We start from the raw sequence: 18995 nt of genomic DNA on the forward strand, positions 1-18995 counted from the left end.
ATTTAAAGCTTCTCCTTCCTAAAGGAAAGTTTCTGAGGATAACAATTTCCATGAATTTGAGAGCCCTGCCAGGCAGTTCACCCATAAACATTTAAGAACAATTGTCAGACAAAAGCATTCAATTAATCCCACTTTCAAAATTGCCCAACACAAAAAGACAAATCTTTGTCAGTGCTTTTGATACACCTTTATTATCAAAACTAGGGGAGAAGGGAGAAGTTTTCCTTAAAACCACAGTGAAGAAAACAAAAGAAGAAAAGAGGCACATAAAGGGAAAGAGAACTGTCAAACTAAGCAAGCTGCTGTGTCTGAGAAGCCTGAAGATGTTAGCAAAAGATACCATTTAGGTAATTTCAAAGCCACTCAATTACTGGGTACAATTAAGAATCCCATCAAGAAGAGAGAAGAACGTCCCCAAACCCTCTTTACATCAAAGCACCACGTTGGCCAAATGACCTTTTACAGAAATTGTATTAATTGCATTAAACCTTACACTTTCTGGGGAGGAGGAAGAAAAAAGCTTTTTATACAACACAAACACAGCGAGTTCAAAAGGACAGCTGGGGCTGTTTGTTAAAATTCAAACCACCCAGGATGATTTTAACTGCATTTCCTCTTTGTTCTTTTAATTAACAAAGGCCTGTAAGGCAGTGACTTACAGCACAGCTGGATTTGCCTGGACACAGACCCCTCTGAACTGGAATTTTGGAGCAGGGAAAGAAAGGGAATTCACTCCCAATTGATTTTGAGCAGAGGTTTGCTGCTGGTCTGGGCTCCCTGCTGGAGTTAGAAGTGTGGCAGGAGAAGTTAAATGTACAGTGGAAAGCTGTTAAATTCTATTCTGCAAGGTGCAGAAATATCTAACACATCCTAAAACATCTGAAAAAATGTACTTGACCTTAGAGACTCCTCCTGTGCTTCTCACCACAAACCTGATCATACAGAAACCCCCGTTTATCCCATTAATACCCCTGGTGTGGCACCTTCCAGCTTGGCCACATAAAACCACATTTGGAGACACAAAATTCCACCTGCAGGCAAGAAAACTTACAGTGAATTAAAAACAATAAATGAATCAATCCTAAAGAATAGCAGCAAAAGAGAAATTCTTTTATTCTGTTATTCCTTCATAGTAATAATTTAAAAAAACCAAAACAAGGTATTTTCAAGAAGTTTTAATGACAGCTTTACAGAATATTCCTTAATAAATGATGTCTTGAGCAGAACTTAAAACACCTCTTGATCTTGTTGGTTGTGAACCATACAAAGGTGGAGACTGAACTGAGTTTTCCATGTTCACTGCAATGCCAGAACCTGCTGTTTGTCCTCCAGAACTGCTTCCTCAGCATCCATTTGGCTTTCCTCCCAGTCCCTTAAAAGAAACACACCCCAGTGACTTCCAGTGCCTCCAATTCCCCAAGTTCTCTGCTTTAAGCCTTGCTGACATATGTTCACATATGTTGAACTAAAAGGCACCAAAAAAAAAACCTTTTACTGGAGATGCTGTCAGTACAAGCTACTCTAATTCAGCTTTTCCCTCAGTTTTGTCCCAAATCTCTGAACCAGCTCTGATCACACAGCATGGAGTTCCCTTCAGTGCTCCTCTGACTCCTGCTGGTCAGGAGATCCCAGTAAAAAACCAGTGAGACACAGAACTTCAGGAACTTCCTTTTCTCCAGTCACCTCCTCAGTGTCCAAGGCAAAATAACAAATATATGGGGAGTTAGAGGTTTTTAGCTCACCTGCTGACAGCTGTTCAAAGCTACCTCACAACCCAAGAATGCAGATGATTTTTAAGAGATTTACCTCATAAATCTCAGTGCTAATGCATTGAAAAACCCACAGTCCTCAAATTTATCATTTAGAGTCTGAACAACAAAATACACCCCTCAGTTCTGACTCTGAGCTGCCTGAGAAGGGGCTTAGAACACCAAGACACCAGACAGAGGTCATGCTGACTTTTGTAATTAACAGGTGATGCAAATTTAGAGAGTTAGGCCTGTTTTTATTTCAGTTCTGACATGGTTGGCATCTTGAATAATCTAAAATGCCATAACAACACAGCCAGCAAGTTGGATTTACCCAAAAATATCAAATGAGTTGTGGTCTTTCAGCTCCAGGGTGTTCTGCGAATCTGCATTTCCAGAGTTCTCCGTGGCTCTGCTGGAGGAGGTTCCATCTTCACAAGATAGGCTGGAATGACTTTCGGGGCCTGAAATGTCTTAGGAGCAAATATGAATAAAAAGATGCAGTATCTCCACCACCAGCTTGAAAAAAAATTAAAATATTGACAACAACTTGCCATTAAACGTCTCAAACCAAGTCTAGCTAATGAAAAATATCACTACAAATTAAAATTGTACTTTCCAATATATTTGTAATTTTATTAACACCTATAAATTCACCACCTCGTACTTCAGAAGAACGTTTCAGAAAAGAAATACATGATTTAAGTATTCTGCACAATGCCACAAATTTTGTGTGAGGGGAGACACTGAATGATTGCAGAAAGCTCTAAAGTTTGGTTCCTTTTTTTTTTTTTTTAATTTAAACTAACATGAATAAAATATAGACCCTTTCCAATATTTTCCTGGGATTCAAAATTGACAGCTTCGATTTCTGCACACAACATTATTTAAATTAAAATGTCAACCTGGCTGCTCCTGATGTGAGAAATAATGTAGAGCTACATTTCTTGGGATGGAGACAGTTGAAATTGAGAAAGGTAACACAAAAGTGCAGATAGAGTTATTACTTGTGTCCCTGTTTCTTAGAGTTCATCTAATCAGACTTGCTTCTCTAGCAGGAAGAAATCCTTTATTAGATCACTCCCAAATTGTACCAGAGGCTACCAATACACAAATACAGAAACTTCTTCTAGAGGGTTTATTCCCTAAATGTTCAAGCTAAGAGAGGAGTAAAGGGCAGCAGCAGAAACTAAGCTAAATAAAAAGAATTCTTGGTGATAGCTGAACAGAGGCAATTTTTAACTCCAAAGCTTATTCAAACAAATCACTAACATACAAATTCACAAAGAAAACAACTAAAATAAAGCCTACTCAAAAAAAAAAAAAAAAAACCACCAAAATACAACACAAATGAAGATATAAAAGTGACAAATTCAACAGTGTCTCCATTTTACACAATTAAAATTAACCTAATTAGCAGCTCAGAACTGTGGCTGTCCCTACCTGGCCATGGCATCCATGCTGCCATCAGATGAGAAAGTTGACTTTGAGCCTGGAAAGCATTTCCAGCTCTGCTCAGTTGACTTTCCAAGACACCTTGAACCACAGAGTCATCAGCATTTTCACTTAGGCTCCTCTCAGAAACCCACAGCCCATCTCCTGAAATCAACACAATGAGAGGAAATTATTTGCAGGCTTTCTGTTAATATGCATTTACTCTTCCTATTTTTTGCTGCACTTAATGTGTGAATTAAAGAAGCCACACAACAAATTTTTTTACAGATAAAAAGTTATATACAGATATATAACTGTTATATATAACAGACTAAAAGCCTGATTTCAAGTGAGATATTTAATCAAATTAATGGTGCTCACTTGTTGCCTCATATACACCATGAAAAGCAATAGGAACCTCATGGAACTCTGTCCTCAGGGGATATATTTACATAAATAATTCTATTTATATTATAATATATATTTATATAGTATACATAGTATTATATATAATCATATACAGTTTAATTACAATTATAAAGATTAAATTTATGGCACTAGATTGCCTCAAAGTAGGGAGTTTATTTTATCCTTGCCCAGCACCACTTATGTGGCATGACTGTCACCCTGAAGTGACTGTTAAAGCAAGCTGGATGGAAGGGAACTGGAAAAAGATGATAAATATGTATAACTTTGAGGATTTATTCACACAACAGTACCTGGAAAAGGGATTTTCCTGTCCCTAGGGCTGGAGGCAGCAGCCAGGGAAGAAGGTGCCTCCAGCTTTTCTTGTTTAGGGTTTGCACCTAAAACAAAGAAACCTTCGAGTCCCTGATATGATGCAGAACCACATTTCTGTCTTTTGGCTACATCCTGTAACTTGAATAAAACAGAGAGATTACAAACAGGAAACTTTATAAATTATCCCTGAAAGTTAAGATCAATAAAATGCTCTTTTCATAGAACACAGACTGATTTTGACAGCCAGCTGTAATAGATATTCATGAGGATGATGTTTTTGCTCAAGATATGCTTTAAAATCCTAAAAACTTCTCATGTTGTGAAAGTTTGAGTCTGTTCTTTCATTAGGGACATGAAAAGCAGATTTTCTTTGAGTTCATTTTTGGGTACATAAAGGAAGGTGATCACTGTTTAATAATTTATCCAAATCAATGTCCCAACCTTTTCTATTTTTTTTTCTTTTGATTTTATTTTCAGCAAATGAGGATCTGAATAATTTGTTAGATAGGACAGAGAACCATTCTTTGGTCATTCAGACAAGAGGTGAAGTACTGTTAATACAAACATGGGAAGAGCTGCTCCTCCTCCACCTTTTATTTCCGAGTTTGTTCTCTTTTCCTTTTTTTGAACATTTACAGAAAACTGGCACCACAAAGTGGAGCCTTTCATCCCCTACACATCAAATATGGCAGGCAGTGACAATCCCCTAAGCCTCAAGCAGATAAAGCAACATCCCTAAGCTATTTAGCAATTAAAGACATCATAACTTACTGCTGAAGATTTTGTCAGTACAGGCAGGACCCAGCTCTGACTGCTGCAGACACTGCCCAGTTCCTGGGGCTCTCTCCTGCTCTCCTGCAGTTCTGTCTCCAGGAGATCTCTGCTGCTCTTCAGTTCAGCCCCAATCAGATCTTTGCTCACTCCTTCCGTGGGGTCAGAGATCTCCTCAGGAAGTTCACAGGAGCTCAGTGATCTTCTCCCAGCCTTTGGTTCAGCACTCTCCTCCTGCACTGCATTTATTTCAAGATCACTGCAGACAATCGCTTTTTCTACAGGAGTACAACAGAATCATGAAAATAGCAATACTTGTAATAAATATTAATTATAACCTGCAAAGCCCACTATGTTTTCTTCATGAACTTAAAATACAAAATTGCCATTAAAGCTAAAGAAAGGCAATTGTGTAAATTTAATAAAATTTCCTTAAAAACATCATGAAGTTTGAAATCCATCCTACCAGGCTGTGAATAATTCTGTAAGTTGGTTTTCTTTGTTGTACATGTTTATCCCAGTCCATCAAACTGTAATCAAATCAAATTGCCCAGAGAATGGGACATAATTTAATGACCTTTAATTATTTTTCAGCCCACTGTAGTTGACTACCCTAACCCATATGAGAATGATAAACTGAACACATTTATGTATTTTCAAGAAAGAACTCTTCACATTTACCTTGAGAAATTTCTTTAGGAGAAACAGGATTTCTGTTGAGAGGAAAAAGTAAAAACTATTAAGTTTCAGCTGAGAAAGTTAAATGGAAAGAAGACTTTCCAATCATACCCATTTCTTTTTTAAGGGGCTGGGTCTGTGTTGTTCTGGTCTGCAAATGCTGAGCTTTGATAGAGGAGGGGAAAAGACCAGAAGGATACAAAAAAGGAAACCAGGTCACAGTTAATCCAACAAATGTTGGGAGATCAGAAGAACTGCAGATGTATCAGTTATTGTTTTTGTCTGGAATTACAAGGTTACTTAAATAAGAGTATTTTCAATGTGCACAGCCCTGATCCATGGTAAAATCTGTATGTGAGCTCCTGCTGAGGTAAGAGCTCAGAAAAGAGAATTTCACTAAAATTCAGGACAGGCAAATGCAAAGAAATGCATTTTACCCATATGTGTTAGGTTTTCAAAGTGATGCTTCTCTAGTTACAGACAATTAATATTCCTTAGTGGCTTTAAAACAGTGCACACTTAACACAAATATAACTGCCTGCAAAGAAAGGCCTCCATTTCTTAGGAAATTTGGGATTATTTCCCTTCCCACAATCTCTGCATTTCTGGTACCTTCCACACTCCAGTGGGTCAGTTTTTCCTTGCTTATTCATCCCATTTCCAGTTTCCTCCACTGAAGAGTCTGAAGATTCTTTCAAGTCCTCACTCTGAGACTGAATAAAAAACAAAGACCCACACTCAGCAACAGATTAAAATTTTAAAAATAAACAAAACATCTAGAAGTGCTGAAAAGCTGCCAGACTTTATTTGTGTATAAATGCCATACAGTGCAGGTCCCTGAACACAACAGAAAAAAAGTACAGGGAACTTTTGGAATGATCAATTTTCCACATTTCTATGGAAAATAAACAATGCACTGGTATTCTTCCTTATTGGAAGTTATTTAACTGTTGCTACTTTAAACATTTAACAGATCAAGACTTGAACAAATCAGTTCATTGTTGAGGCTCATGAAGTCCTTTATCACTACTCACATCATCAAGGAACTCAATTTTCAAAGAGGACTCTGCATTTTTAGAAGTGTTGGATTCTTCAGCTCTATAAATAGATGCCCAGTATTTCTTCACCTCTTCATCTGTGAAATATAAACAATTTCATGCATTTCAGTTTTCCTGTTCAAAACAGACTCCAAATTGAAACCTTTTTATTCATTATAAAAAACCACAAATTTCTCCTTTTATTATTGCTGTGTTTTGCAAACTGGTTAAGAGGGGAAATGCTCAGCAATCAGAAAAGGAATCTCAAGGAAGAGGTATTTTAGATTGAATAAACAAATCTGTTACACCTGTTAACTCCTCAATGTCATCATCATCATCTCCTTGTCCCCCTCCTGCAGCCCCAGCTTGTTGAACACTCAAGGCTTGCACAGGCCTTGAATCTTTCATGCAACTTGCAAAAAATTGATCAACTGGAGTTCTGAAACAAGAAAAAAATAAAAATCAATCTTAAAAAGTCATAGTTTAATATATCACAAAAAGAAAAAAAAGGAAAAACCCTACCAGCCTATTTACTGCAGCAGCATTAACTAACTCCTCCTACCTTCATTGAGGTGACTTTGCTGCTCAAGAACTCCTAAAACAACTCTGCAATGTCCACAAAAGAATCCTGAAAATTCCTTTTCTCTATAAAACCCCTGTAGCAAATTTCCTAAAATCAAGTAACCAAATATCATTGCCAGTCTTCAAATTCTACAATAAACTGATAGCAAAGAGAATCCCTCTATATGCTCCCTCTGCAGGAATTCTGAACTGTCAAGTGATCAAGTCTGGTTATAATCATTATTTTATTAAAATAAAGCTCCCTGTGTACACTCTCCTTAACTCTTGAAAAAATGTGAAATATTTTTAAAGTTTCATCTGGATTTTTGTCAATTAGTTATTTCTGAATTCTTTCATTAGGAGCAGCAAATGCAACAATACCTTCTGTATTTCTTCAGCAGGAGTTTCTCCATGTAGCTCAGGCCATCCTTCTGGAATTCCACGTGGATGGGTTCCTTCAGGGCAGTAACATTGGTCTGTACCTCACAATTCCCCACAGCTTCTGTCAGAATTATTTAAAAAAAATAGAGCTGTTTAGGTTTATAAATGTGCTCTTTACCTACATTATTCTTGAATGAACAACACATTTGGGTCTGTGCTTAGTTCAGTCTTTGCATAACTCCAAAATTTAAATGGCCAGCAATATTATATTTACAGAACACAGGCAGTAATGGGGGCAGCCATAAAAACTCATTTATTACAGACTGCACACTGGAGCCATCGAAGGAGTGGGGGGGATGGAAATCCATGACTCCATCCACAGAAAAGAAGAAAAAAAGGGGAAAAAAAAATCAGTTTAATATTATTTTGTACAAAAAGCCACAGAGAAAAAACACCATCCGTGGACTAGAGGAACAAGACACAGATTGGATTTGCACAAATTCAATCAGAACAGAGGAATTTTCCATATTTTTCCCTGCATACTTCAGCTGATTGCAGCTTTTCATTGGGACAAAGAAATATTAAGAGCCTGTGGAAGACAAGCAGAAAATGTACTTGGATAGAACACACAAAATCCTGAGCCCTGCACATTCCTTGCCTCAGTTTAAAACTGGTTTTATGTTTGAGCATTGCAGCTCATGCTGAAGTGCCACGTGAGACACAAAGCCATGGCAGGGTACAGGGACATGGGCTGGACGTGCTGGCCACTGCCAGAGATCATTACAAAAACTGAGCTAAACACTCTGCATATCATTAAAAAAAGCCTTCAGAGATGATTGTTATTAATAAAGGCACACCGAGAAAGAATAAAATGGGTTTTCTTAGCTTCACATAATATCTGCCTTCATTAATCTAAAACCTAACTCCCCCAAATGGCTCCTATTGTATTTAAAATGCCACAAAACCAGAACAAACCATACCTGATGGGACCTCACTGGCACACAGATCTCCTCCAGGATCACTTCCACCTTTTCTCCACTGAAGCAAAGCTTCCTGAAAAGCCTTTGCAGATGCCTTCTCATCAAAGGCACCACTCAGCAGCAATCCTCTGTCCTGCTTTCCAGGGCTTGCACAGGCTGATGCTGATGCTGGTTCCTAAATCAGTTCCACAACATTACTGATAAAGCATTTCTGAGGAGCAGCAACATTTTTAGTGTCAACTGTGGAACTGCAGCACTCACTTTCCTGGGCTCAGCTGAGCTACCTGGTAATCAAGATCACTCCTATTTTACGTGATCTTGCTCACAATTAACTGCTAAGATCTATCAAGAGCTAAATAAGCAAGACAAAGAAGTTTTTATTACCACACACACAAACTTTTAAAGGTTTCTGGTATCAGAGAGCAGTGGCCATGGACACCCACGTCCCAGGTTTTGGATCCAAAGCCATGGACACCACATCTCATGTACAGGAGGGATTAAATGAGGCATTTAATGCAGCATGTCTCATTTAAAGGAATTTATGAGCTATGTGCTTTACTAATGAAGAGCTGCTTATTGAAGCTTCCCAGTGGACAGGGGCACATCTGGAGAGGTCAGCAAGAGGAAAATGGTCATTTAAGGGGCTACCTGGGCTAGCCATTAATACAGCAGTCCAGGGAAGCCCAAACTGTAATTGATGAGATTGACTGAAAACAGCGACAAAAGGAGAAAAACAGTCCTACACTGGGACTTTAGTGATTTTTCAACCTTTATTAGAAGAAAATTACTGTGAAAGGTTTTCATTACCAACTCTTGGATGATTATCAAGCAAAACCACGAAATAATTCATGTATTTATGGGAAAGACCCTTTGTCTACACATTCTCCAAGTGAGGGACCTGCTTTTACTACAACAAAGTAGCAAAGGCACAGGCAGAAAGACGAGAGTCAAACATCAGCAGCCTCTACACAATCGGGATGTTTTCCCAACCCCTTCTTTCCACCTGCCCTACGCTGCTTTAACTGATCCAGGGGCTGGTTGCACATCCAATGGCACTTGTGACTTGCACAAGCAATAAACGGTGGCTGTTAAAGGTGTCGGTGTCTGCACGTCCAGGGCATTCCCCGATCCTCCCACCGCAACGCAGGCACCAAGCTCCCTGTGTGAACACGGCATCAGCAGGGAACAACTCGAGCGACTCGCAGCTCGATTCCCCACAGCAGCACGGATTTCCAGACGCATTATTCCTGCGGCTCACTCCCTGCCAGCCCGGGGATCCCCCGGGATGCGGGAGCGCTCCGGGATGCGGGGCGGATGGAGCGTCCCGCGGGGGCGCAGCGCCCTCGGGCGGCGATCCCCAGCACTGCAGCCGCCCCGGCGCTCCGGGCCCGGCCGGGCTCGTCCCCCGGGGCCGGGATCGCTCCCTAAAAACCGCTGGAAAAAAAGCAAAACACGCACGATCTGCGCCGTTGGGAGTGTGCGGAGTTCTTTGATCCGTGAGCGTTGATGAAATTGGGAGCACGGAAGCAAAATCGCTGGCAAGTTATCTTAAATGCCAAGTCCGCACGTGGTTTTCCCCCAGAGGAAAAGCATTACAAAGACACACACAAAATAACAGTTCCTTTTGAGGGTTAGCAGCTCCAACTGGTTTAATGAAACAATGGAAATAAATCACATCATGTATTAGAGGTTGGGGAGGGGGAATCTCTCTAAGAGAGATGATAACTTTAAAAAAAAAGTATTATTTTCTTAGTCAACAGTGGAACTTACCTATTCACATAAATTACTTTAGAATCTAGTTGTATGAAGCTACACCACACTTTGGAGGCTGAGTTTCCTATTTATTATTTGTTTCCTATTTCCTACTTGCTAAAAGGCAAAAATACCCTTATTAAGTAGAAATCACCTCATACTTGAAAATAGAAATTTCCACTCTAACACAGCCAACAAGGAGCCAGCTTGGAAATCAGTCAGAATTCTGAATTCACATGCCCAGGGATTTATGTAAGGATTTAAAATTACAAAACATTCATGGACCACTTAATTTTGGCCCCTTTGCCTTTTACTTTAATCACAGAGAACTGTTCTTTAGTTAAGGATGAGATCAGCCTCCTTCAGCCATGGCCACATGCTGGGCAAGTTAATAAAAACACAGTTTAAAACAATTCTTTAACTGTTACCAGTTAAAGAAGTGGTCACAGTTCTGACAACAGAACCATTTAATCTGTTTCCTTGCATCCAGGGAGATCAGTCTGTAAAATTTCTCTTTACTTTACGGGCACTAAGTAATTATCAGAGAGAGAAAGGAAAATGTGTGTCTATATACTGACAAATTCTACACACATTCAATTGAGAGTTATTTTTAAACCATTTACTTACCAGCAGCCCACTCTTAATTTCAGATGGTCTACAGGCCGTCCCCTTCACTCCCAATTTTTCATGAGCTACATTTCCTCTTTCAGGTTTAACTATTTTTTTCACTGGCTCTGAAACAAAAAAGCCCCAAAAACTCAACTAATCCAGTGTTCCACTCATTGATTTCTTCACTGTTTAATTGCAGCAACCTCTAAGAAGCAACAATCTATCTGAAGTTTGAGTTTTATTTGGTTAAGAAAGATGTCTTTACCTTGAATCTGCTTCTTGAGTACTTGCAACTTCACTTTTTCTGGAGAAAGCTAGAGGAAAGAATTTTTACATATATGTGTATAAGGTTCTAATGCTAATGACTCAAGAGTAACTTGTACAGAGTGAAAATGCTTTTAGGGAAATAGCAGGGCATGCATTTAAAGAGAAAACCCCATGGAGTGCTCATGACAGCCATGAAGCCCAGGACCAGTTTCCCTCCCCAGACATGAAACATCCCCCACGTGACCCTTCCATGATCTAAAATCACAGTAATTCATAATTTTCAGCATTTCTGCTCCTCAGTTTTCCCCTGCAGAGTTCACCCTGCAGCCTCATTGCTCCTCACTCATCCCTTATTTTGCCATTTTAAAAATTCTGCCCCGTTCATCTCCTCAGCCACCCCAGCTGAAACCTTGAGTCTTTAAAGCAGCAACAGCTCCGAGTTCCTTGTCTGAGAGAAGGGGGAAGGGAAAGAGGTGGGTAAAGAAAAAACCTTTGCATTCTGATCCTCTCCTCTCACAGACAAGGAGGCAATTTTATTGAGTTCTCATTTTCTGCAAGTTTAAAAAAAATTTGCTAGACTTTTTCAAAAGAGGATAAGTTACCCCATTTGTACATACTGAAAAGAAAACAGATTTTTCAAAGATCTAGCAGGAAAGTTCTACATCCCTTCTTTTAGGTCTGAGCAAGGATGTCAGAGAACAAGAGTCAATATAATTGAGTTAAAGAAAAGAGTTTAACAGTGGTGTATTTTATCTGGGAAGACAGAGAATTTGCACTCAAAGTTTCACCCAAAGCTTTTCAGTATTTCAGATCCATCGTGGGCAGCAGCCAGCCAAAGGACAGGCTCCTGATGACTTCCACCACTACCAGTGCCACTCTTACAGGATTAAATCTGTAGGAGCAGGGATAATTTGCTGTTCATTGCAACTGAAACCCCAACAAAACTTGATGTTCCTCCAGCTCAAAGGGACTCAGAAGCTTGGCACGGAAAAAATAAGCAGCCAGGAATTTTACTCAGATGGGGCTAAACCTTTTGGTTTTACAGTATTTGAAATTTTCCTGTTCTGCAACATAAATCCAGTACTAAATCTTGTTTTACTTTAAATAACAAATATGGTTTCCTACCTTCTTCCTGTTGTCATTATTTTGTGCCACAGCTCGGGCTTGGGGGGTCCTTGGTCCTGCCTGCCCAGATTTCCAATGGTAAGCACCTAACTTCCTACAAACCAAGGCAAGAAAAAACTTCAGAATTCAGCCTTTGGCAAGCAAGAGAAGCATAAAATTTTTCCTTCAGCTTGTTAAATATGAACAAAGCACCACAAAAATAAAATTTTTGTGTATAGGACAATCAATTCCTCAAAGCACAAATACTCCCTTCCATTGAAATCTGCTTCAAATCCACTTTAAAAGCAGTAAATACAACAAATCTGTGAGAAAGTACTTATTTTTAAACCATTAAATTGGTCCAAGTTTTTAAATTTAAAAAAAAAAAATCTTATCAATTCTCAAAGGTTGGTTTCAGAAGAATAAAAACAAAAGTACATTTTGTGTGAGCCTTCATTGTCCCAGTTTACTGCAGGACTTGATCCAGCCCTGCTAAAAATGCAGAACTCTCAGATCCTTTCCAGCCCAAACCACTCCATGATTGCAGTGCTGCAAATGCCAAAGCCTCCTGTCCTTCGAGCTCAGCACAGCAACCCTATCAGGGGCTGCAGGTACAGGGCCTTGAGAACAAAACAGAATAGCACAGAGACAAAAGTGTCACACATCCCCTGGAAAACACTGCCCCAGCAGCTCAGCAGCACCAAGGGATCCAAATCCAAGGCACCTGCTGTCCCAGGGACAAACACAGCAGGCAGAAACTCAAGGAAAAGCAAGCACATGTTGCAGGAATTTGCCAACAGAGTGACTCAGATTTAAACTGCACCCCAGCATTTGTCTCTTTACACTGTGCCTGGTTCCAAGCCCTGTTTGCCGGCATGCAGGAAAGGCCTCTCTGGGAGGCCACACAAATGTAAAAGGGAATCAAAATTAACAACAGCATCCTCTGCAGAAACATCAGAAATAAACAAGGGTGCAGGAGAAACTACTCTGTCTCCTGCTTGAAAACTAAGGGGGCAAATCCAGTCAGGGGAAAAGGGGAAAAGAGGAAAACAGATCAAATATATGAGAGTTTCAAATTAACAAAGTCATAGGGAAGCAAGATTAACATTGGGAAGAATGATTGGAGAGATGAGACTGAATATAATTGTGAATTCCAAACTTCACATGAGATCCCATGTGGGGAGTTGGAGGTGGGAAGGGAGCATCTCATTGGATTCCTTTTTTCCAAAGAGAAACTGAACCTACCTCCTCTCTTCTTTTTCTCTGCTCATGTTTGACTGCAGCTGCAATAATCTTCTCTCCATCTCTTTGTTTTCTGTTTCTAACTGAGCTTTCTCCAACTGCAATTCCTTGACAGTTCTGGAGGAAATAGTGAAATTATTTGTTAGAAGTCACCTGGAAGTCAGTACGGTACCTGAAGGAGTTTAAAGCAGAAAAACAGAAGCTGGAAAATTTCTCATTACAGCCACATCCCTCCTTTATTCTCCCAGCAGGGCTGAAAACAGCTCTGGAAAATTTAGGACAAGTCAAGTGCAAATTCCAACCAAAAAACTGATACAACTGTGTCTGTACTCAGAGAGGTTTGGGGTTTAATTATATTAAAATAAACAATCCACTGATTTCTTTAGTATGCTTGTATTATCCAGTGGACACACAGGGTTATAAAACCTTTAACTTAATCAGGAAGTAGATTAAAGCCTGAGGAAAGAAAGGTTTGTGGATAAAAGCATAGGGAAAATGCTACAAAAGAAACACATCATGATTCTTGTTCTTCCATTCTTCTAGTTAATGTTGCATTAAAACTTATTAAAAATTATGAAAACACATCTCAATCCCAATTAGATTGAATGCACTTACTTTGTTTTTAATCTCACTGAGGTTCCAGCTTTGGAGCCTGGGAGAATTACAAAATCATTGACATTCATGATGCCCAGTATAACCTCTCCTAAAAAAAGAGAATTTCAATGATTTAGAGTTAGGAACCTGTTGAAATGGGAATTTGATTGAAATAAAACAGTAAAAAACTCATTACACATCCAAAAATATTCATATATAGAGGGAAATGGAGCACAAAACTTGTTTATATGAAGTGCCAATAAAATCCTAGAGCAACTCAAAATTAAATTTAACTGGGAAAAAAACCCTTTTTTTATTACATTTATGATACCAGGGAAAAGATTTCCTTGGCTGTTTCATTTGGGCAATTCCCTAAAGTTCATGTGCAAGCAGATTAATATTAACTAAAACACAGTTTTCTTGAACCAAACCCATAGAAAGCACCAAGAAGGAGAAAATTGTACCAGTGGCTATGAAGTCAAACCATCTCACTTGATTTGGGAAGATAAATTCCTTCTGTCACAGACAAATTGATACAAAGGAACACAATAACTCACAGAGCAGAGTTAATCCCTCCTCTCAAGACTTCAGTGGTATTTCAAATAGTTTGGGTTTTTTTTTTGTTTTTTTTTTTTTTTTTTTTAATCCAGGTTGTAAAATAAAATACTCTTCCAAAAAGCAAATTCATACAGCAGAGGGTTTAAATGGAAGGTGAACATCCAGAGCCTTGCTGGGCTGGAATGTTTGTGGGATAGCTGCAGCTCGGTGCAAAACTGGGCATTTCCCACTGCTGCTGGAAATAATGGGAAAAGAATGGGATAATGGATAATAAATTGACAGTGCAGAGACTGCCAGGGTGCTTGGAAACTCTTCTGCAGCTGGTGGATCTCAGCTTCCTGGGGAGAGCAGGACCTGGGAAGTGATAAGGATTGGAAATGTCCCAGATGGAAAAGTTTACCTGTTCACAGGTAAACCTGAAATTGAGCATTAATACAGATAAAGTGTGCCCAAATATCTCCTCCCATGAGGCCAAACACGCCAATGGCATGTGGAGGTTAAAACACCTGGTGCCACAGAACCTGAAATGCAATATTTCAGTGCTGACAAAGCATCAGATTTGTGCACAAAACATATTTCTTAGTGTGTCAGAAAACCCAAGCACTCAATTCTAACACCATTTCAAAACAGTTATTCCTTTATCACTTTCCACAATAAAAGAAGATTTTATTCATTTCAAACAGAAGAGTTTTCCTCTTGGCTAATGTGAGCTGGCAGGACCGGCACAGCTGGACAGGAGGAGGTCACACACTGGATTTGATGGGCCCAAAGGTTATTTAATAGTAAAAACAGAGGCAAATGACACAGATCAGCCGAGCAAGCTCAAGGAGAGAAAGTAGTTAATAAAAAAATACCATTTATACAAGTTAACTTTAACATATTCCACTGAAAGCAAATATTTAAAGGGATAACTTAAAAATGTGGTAATATCGGGAGATAAATATCAGAGATGCTGTGTGAGAATATTAGAGATAAAAAGCCCTACAAAGTTTCAGGAACACTGGGTGGGGAAAAACAGCATCAAACCGTAGAAACAGAGGATAGAGATAGACAGTGATCAACCCCCTGAATTATTCTGAGAAAACACAGGAATTCATTGAACAGCATAATCCTGTGTGGGATAAAAACAACTGTTAAACTGAGTCTGGAAGAGTAAAAGTTAAAGAAATCCCCATGGGAAATGCACACCCTGAAATATCCCTGAGCTGGGCCCTCAGAGCTGCCGGGGAAGTGCAGCAAAGGCAATCCCAAACTCCTCAGAAACAGCCTTGGAATTTAAATACACAGAGGAGTTCCCTCTTTCTGTCTGGTTTTTGTTTAATGAATCCCTCTTCTCTCTCTACTAGGCAACACAATTTGCCAGCAAGGCAAACACTACAGCAACTCATCAACATAAATAAATCAGGCACTAATTAGCCACATCCTTTCTGCCTGCTCCTCTGCCACACTGATACTCAAATTTCATCATTCCAGCAGGTTTCTCTGTGCTGATAATGGATGTACAGTTAAAAGTAACAAACCAAAAAGTGCTGTTCAGGCTAAACAAAATTTGAGTCAACTTGAAAGACTACATAGCTAAATAAACCCAAATTCCACATAGCCTGTACACCAGCTTAGCTCAAGTCTCTTCCTAATCAATTTAAAGGCAGGTTTATAACTTAGAGACAGCTGAAGATGGGTTTATTTCACACTACAAGAGTTTAACCAGGGCAAATTCCAACAGCTTCCTCACATCAATAAACCCATCAAATCCAAAGGGATGCTACTGTCCATGCAACAGCTGGCATCCCATTATCAACACCATGAACGTGGATTTCATGCTGCACTAAGTACCATCTTACCAATACTTCAAACCAATTTATTTCCTTTGAAGAATTATTCCAAGTGCAATAAAGAGTTTGTCTGTCATCACTCCTCACCCATTTGCTGCTAACTACAATGACTGAGACTTCTGGTCCTTCCAAACACTTAATATTATGCTAGCTACTTTAAAGAAAGAGGAAAAAGAATGACACTAAAAAGGTAAGAAAATAATTACACAGAGACTTTAATTCAGGTATGCTGAAATAATTCCAGTCTTTCAGAATAAATTCATATTCTCCATGCCCCAACATCTGAGACACCAACCATTTCAAACTCCATTTTTTTTTTTTAAACCAATTACCCATTTCTACGTGTAACACTCTGCAACACACATAAAGTCAGATCAGGAAAACATGAAACTAGCTAAATACCACTTTCCCTCAGTCCTTTTACCATATTTTGCAATTTCACCACACTTTGGAAAGGTGCATTATCTTAGTAACTCTACAAATTCAACACTTCTTTCTATGCTTTGCATATCTTCACTGTTGTGGTGGTTTGAAACAGCTTGGGTTTTAGTTAAGGGAAAAAATTACAACAGTTAAGGAAAAAAAAAAAAAACACAGTCAACCACTACAACTGTTTAACCAAGAAGTGTAATTTCAGCTGTATTGTAAATAATTTCAAACACAAAGGCCATGAGCAGGAGGGTGTAAGCCTTTCCGCACAGTCTACTGAAAAAAAAAAAAAAAAAAAAAAAAAAAACCAAAAAAAAAAAAAAAAACCAAAAAAAAACCGGACAAAAACCAGAAGAAAGCCACACCACGTTACAAAGCACGTGTCTCAAGAGAAAATCCTTCTTACCCACACTATGGAGATACAGTCACTGCCCTGCAAAGTGCAGCAGCTCTGCGCCGAGCAGAGCAGGGGAAAATAAAAAAGCAGGTGGGGTGATAAATAAGAGATAAGGTGATAAATAACAGACACGGTGACAAACAACAGGTGGATAATGGCAGCAGAGTCAGAACTTGCCTTTACAGCTCCTCTCAAGGCCCGATGTGGGATGGGTTTGCGGGTTGTACTCGGTCCCGACGGGCGCTCTGGGGAAAGGGCAGACATGGAATAAAGGTGTAAAAAGTCCCGCAGTAAAGCGTGGGGTTGTTGAGGGTTTGTTTTTGTTGGTTTTTTTTTTTTTTTCTTTCATTACCGGTGTCTTTTCAAGCCTGATGAAAACTCAGCGGGGCGGGGAAGAACTGCCCGGAACTGTAACCTAAAACCAGAAAGGCGTGAGAGGGGCAATGAAGAGAACAGTGCCAGGGCCGGGCACCGTTCTGGGGGCATTTACACAACTCACACGTGCCCCGGCTGCTCTCAGCCCTCCTTGGGCACGGGCTGCGCCAGGGACGCGCCCGCCGGCCGGGAGCCTCGGCTCCGGGGGGGAACTCGCAGGGCTCACCCCGGCGGGGGCTGAGGGGGCGCTGAGGGCTCCCCGGCCGGTGCTGAGGGGGCGCTGGAGGGGAGCTGAGGGCTCCCCCGGCGCGGGCTGTCGCTGTCCCGGGGGCTGTCGCTGTCCCGGGGGCTGTCGCTGCCCCAGGGGCCGTCGCTGTCCCGGGGGCTGTCCCGGTCCCGGTCCCTGTGGCGCTCCCGGCCCCGCCGCCCCTCGGTCCCTGAGCGCGGCGCCGTTGCCATGGCAGCGCGGGAGCGGCCATTGGGCGCCGCCGTGCTGGGGGGACAAGGGGAGAAGACGATTCCGTGCCGGGGGCGCGGAGCTCGGCTGAGGGCAGAGCTTCATTTTTCACAGAAGCGCGGGTTAGGCTGGGTTGGAAGGGACGTTAAAGATTATCCAGTGCCACCTCTGCCATGGCGGGGATACCTTGCACTTGTTGCTGCCAGCCCCGCCCTGCCTGGCCTTGGACACTTCCAGGGATGGGGCAGCCGCGGCTGCTGTGGGCGCGCTGTGCCCGGGCCTCGCCACCCTCAGAGGGGACAGCTCCCTCCTTATCTAAACCTGCCCTCCGCCAGTTTAAAACCATTGTCCCTTGTCCTGTCGCTCCAGGCCCTTCTAAATACTCCCTCTCCCTCCTTTTAATGAGCCCCCTCCCATCTCATTCCAACCTTTATTGCCGAACTTCTCAAAACATCCCCGTTTGTCTTTGAATGCACGCTTTTCTATGGTTTCGCTTTAACGTATTATTTATTCGCCACTCTGGAGGAAGCAGTCTGCTCTTCCCGCTCACTTAGTGCCGTGCTTTAAGTAGCTAAAATCTAAATCAACCTCGCTGAGCACAAGGACGCTTCAAATGGCTTTTTTTACAAGTTATCCCATTATCCACACTAACCTTTAGTTAGTGCTCAGGAGCCACTGAGCTAAACATCCTCGTGATGTTTAATTTTTCACAAAAGCTCGATTTATGCCCACCCTGTAGATCTGTGCAGCTGTAGATCCATGCATCACACCTGGGCTCTTCCACAGCAGGAATTTGTGTCTCTGCCAATAAATGATAATTCCCATGCCTCCCCTTCAAAGGATACCTGGAGTGCATGGCAATATTCGAGTTTTTATCGGTTATGCTGTTGCAGTTTATTTGCTTCGAGTCTTGTCCTTCCAACTTTGGTGGCTTGACCGTTATTTATAATTGATGCTCCTTTAGGGGATAAACAGACTCCACAGAAGAGCTGGAGTTTCAATAAAAAGCACTCCATGATCCAAGCCAGGATTTAATAAGGACAAAGTA

At 40.7% G+C, this 18995-nt stretch overlaps 1 protein-coding gene across 3 annotated transcripts; it reads right to left on the reverse strand.

The window, feature by feature from the left end:
• Positions 1-1160: 1160 nt before the first annotated feature.
• Positions 1161-17936, reverse strand: ZBBX (zinc finger B-box domain containing). 3 transcript variants are annotated; one of them, XM_053951752.1, is made up of 19 exons: positions 17717-17936; positions 17468-17530; positions 17293-17360; positions 13921-14008; positions 13309-13422; positions 12085-12178; positions 10958-11006; positions 10711-10817; positions 8332-8506; positions 7352-7472; positions 6718-6848; positions 6407-6507; positions 5985-6085; positions 5376-5407; positions 4695-4972; positions 3902-4061; positions 3192-3347; positions 2083-2221; positions 1161-1372 (listed from the first exon to the last, which is right to left on the reverse strand). In XM_053951752.1, exons 4-19 carry the CDS (start codon positions 13986-13988, stop codon positions 1297-1299), a joined length of 1902 nt encoding a protein of 633 aa, XP_053807727.1. In that variant the 5' UTR covers positions 13989-14008; positions 17293-17360; positions 17468-17530; positions 17717-17936; the 3' UTR covers positions 1161-1296. The 3 variants fall into 3 exon arrangements, with proteins under 3 accessions (XP_053807727.1, XP_053807726.1, XP_053807728.1); XM_053951751.1 differs by having other exon boundaries at positions 17617-17936; XM_053951753.1 differs by having other exon boundaries at positions 7352-7469; positions 17615-17936.
• Between the last annotated feature and the right edge of the window lie 1059 nt (positions 17937-18995).

This window comes from Vidua chalybeata, chromosome 10 (assembly GCF_026979565.1).
Source record: "Vidua chalybeata isolate OUT-0048 chromosome 10, bVidCha1 merged haplotype, whole genome shotgun sequence".
Classification (NCBI taxonomy): Eukaryota; Metazoa; Chordata; class Aves; order Passeriformes; family Viduidae; genus Vidua; species Vidua chalybeata.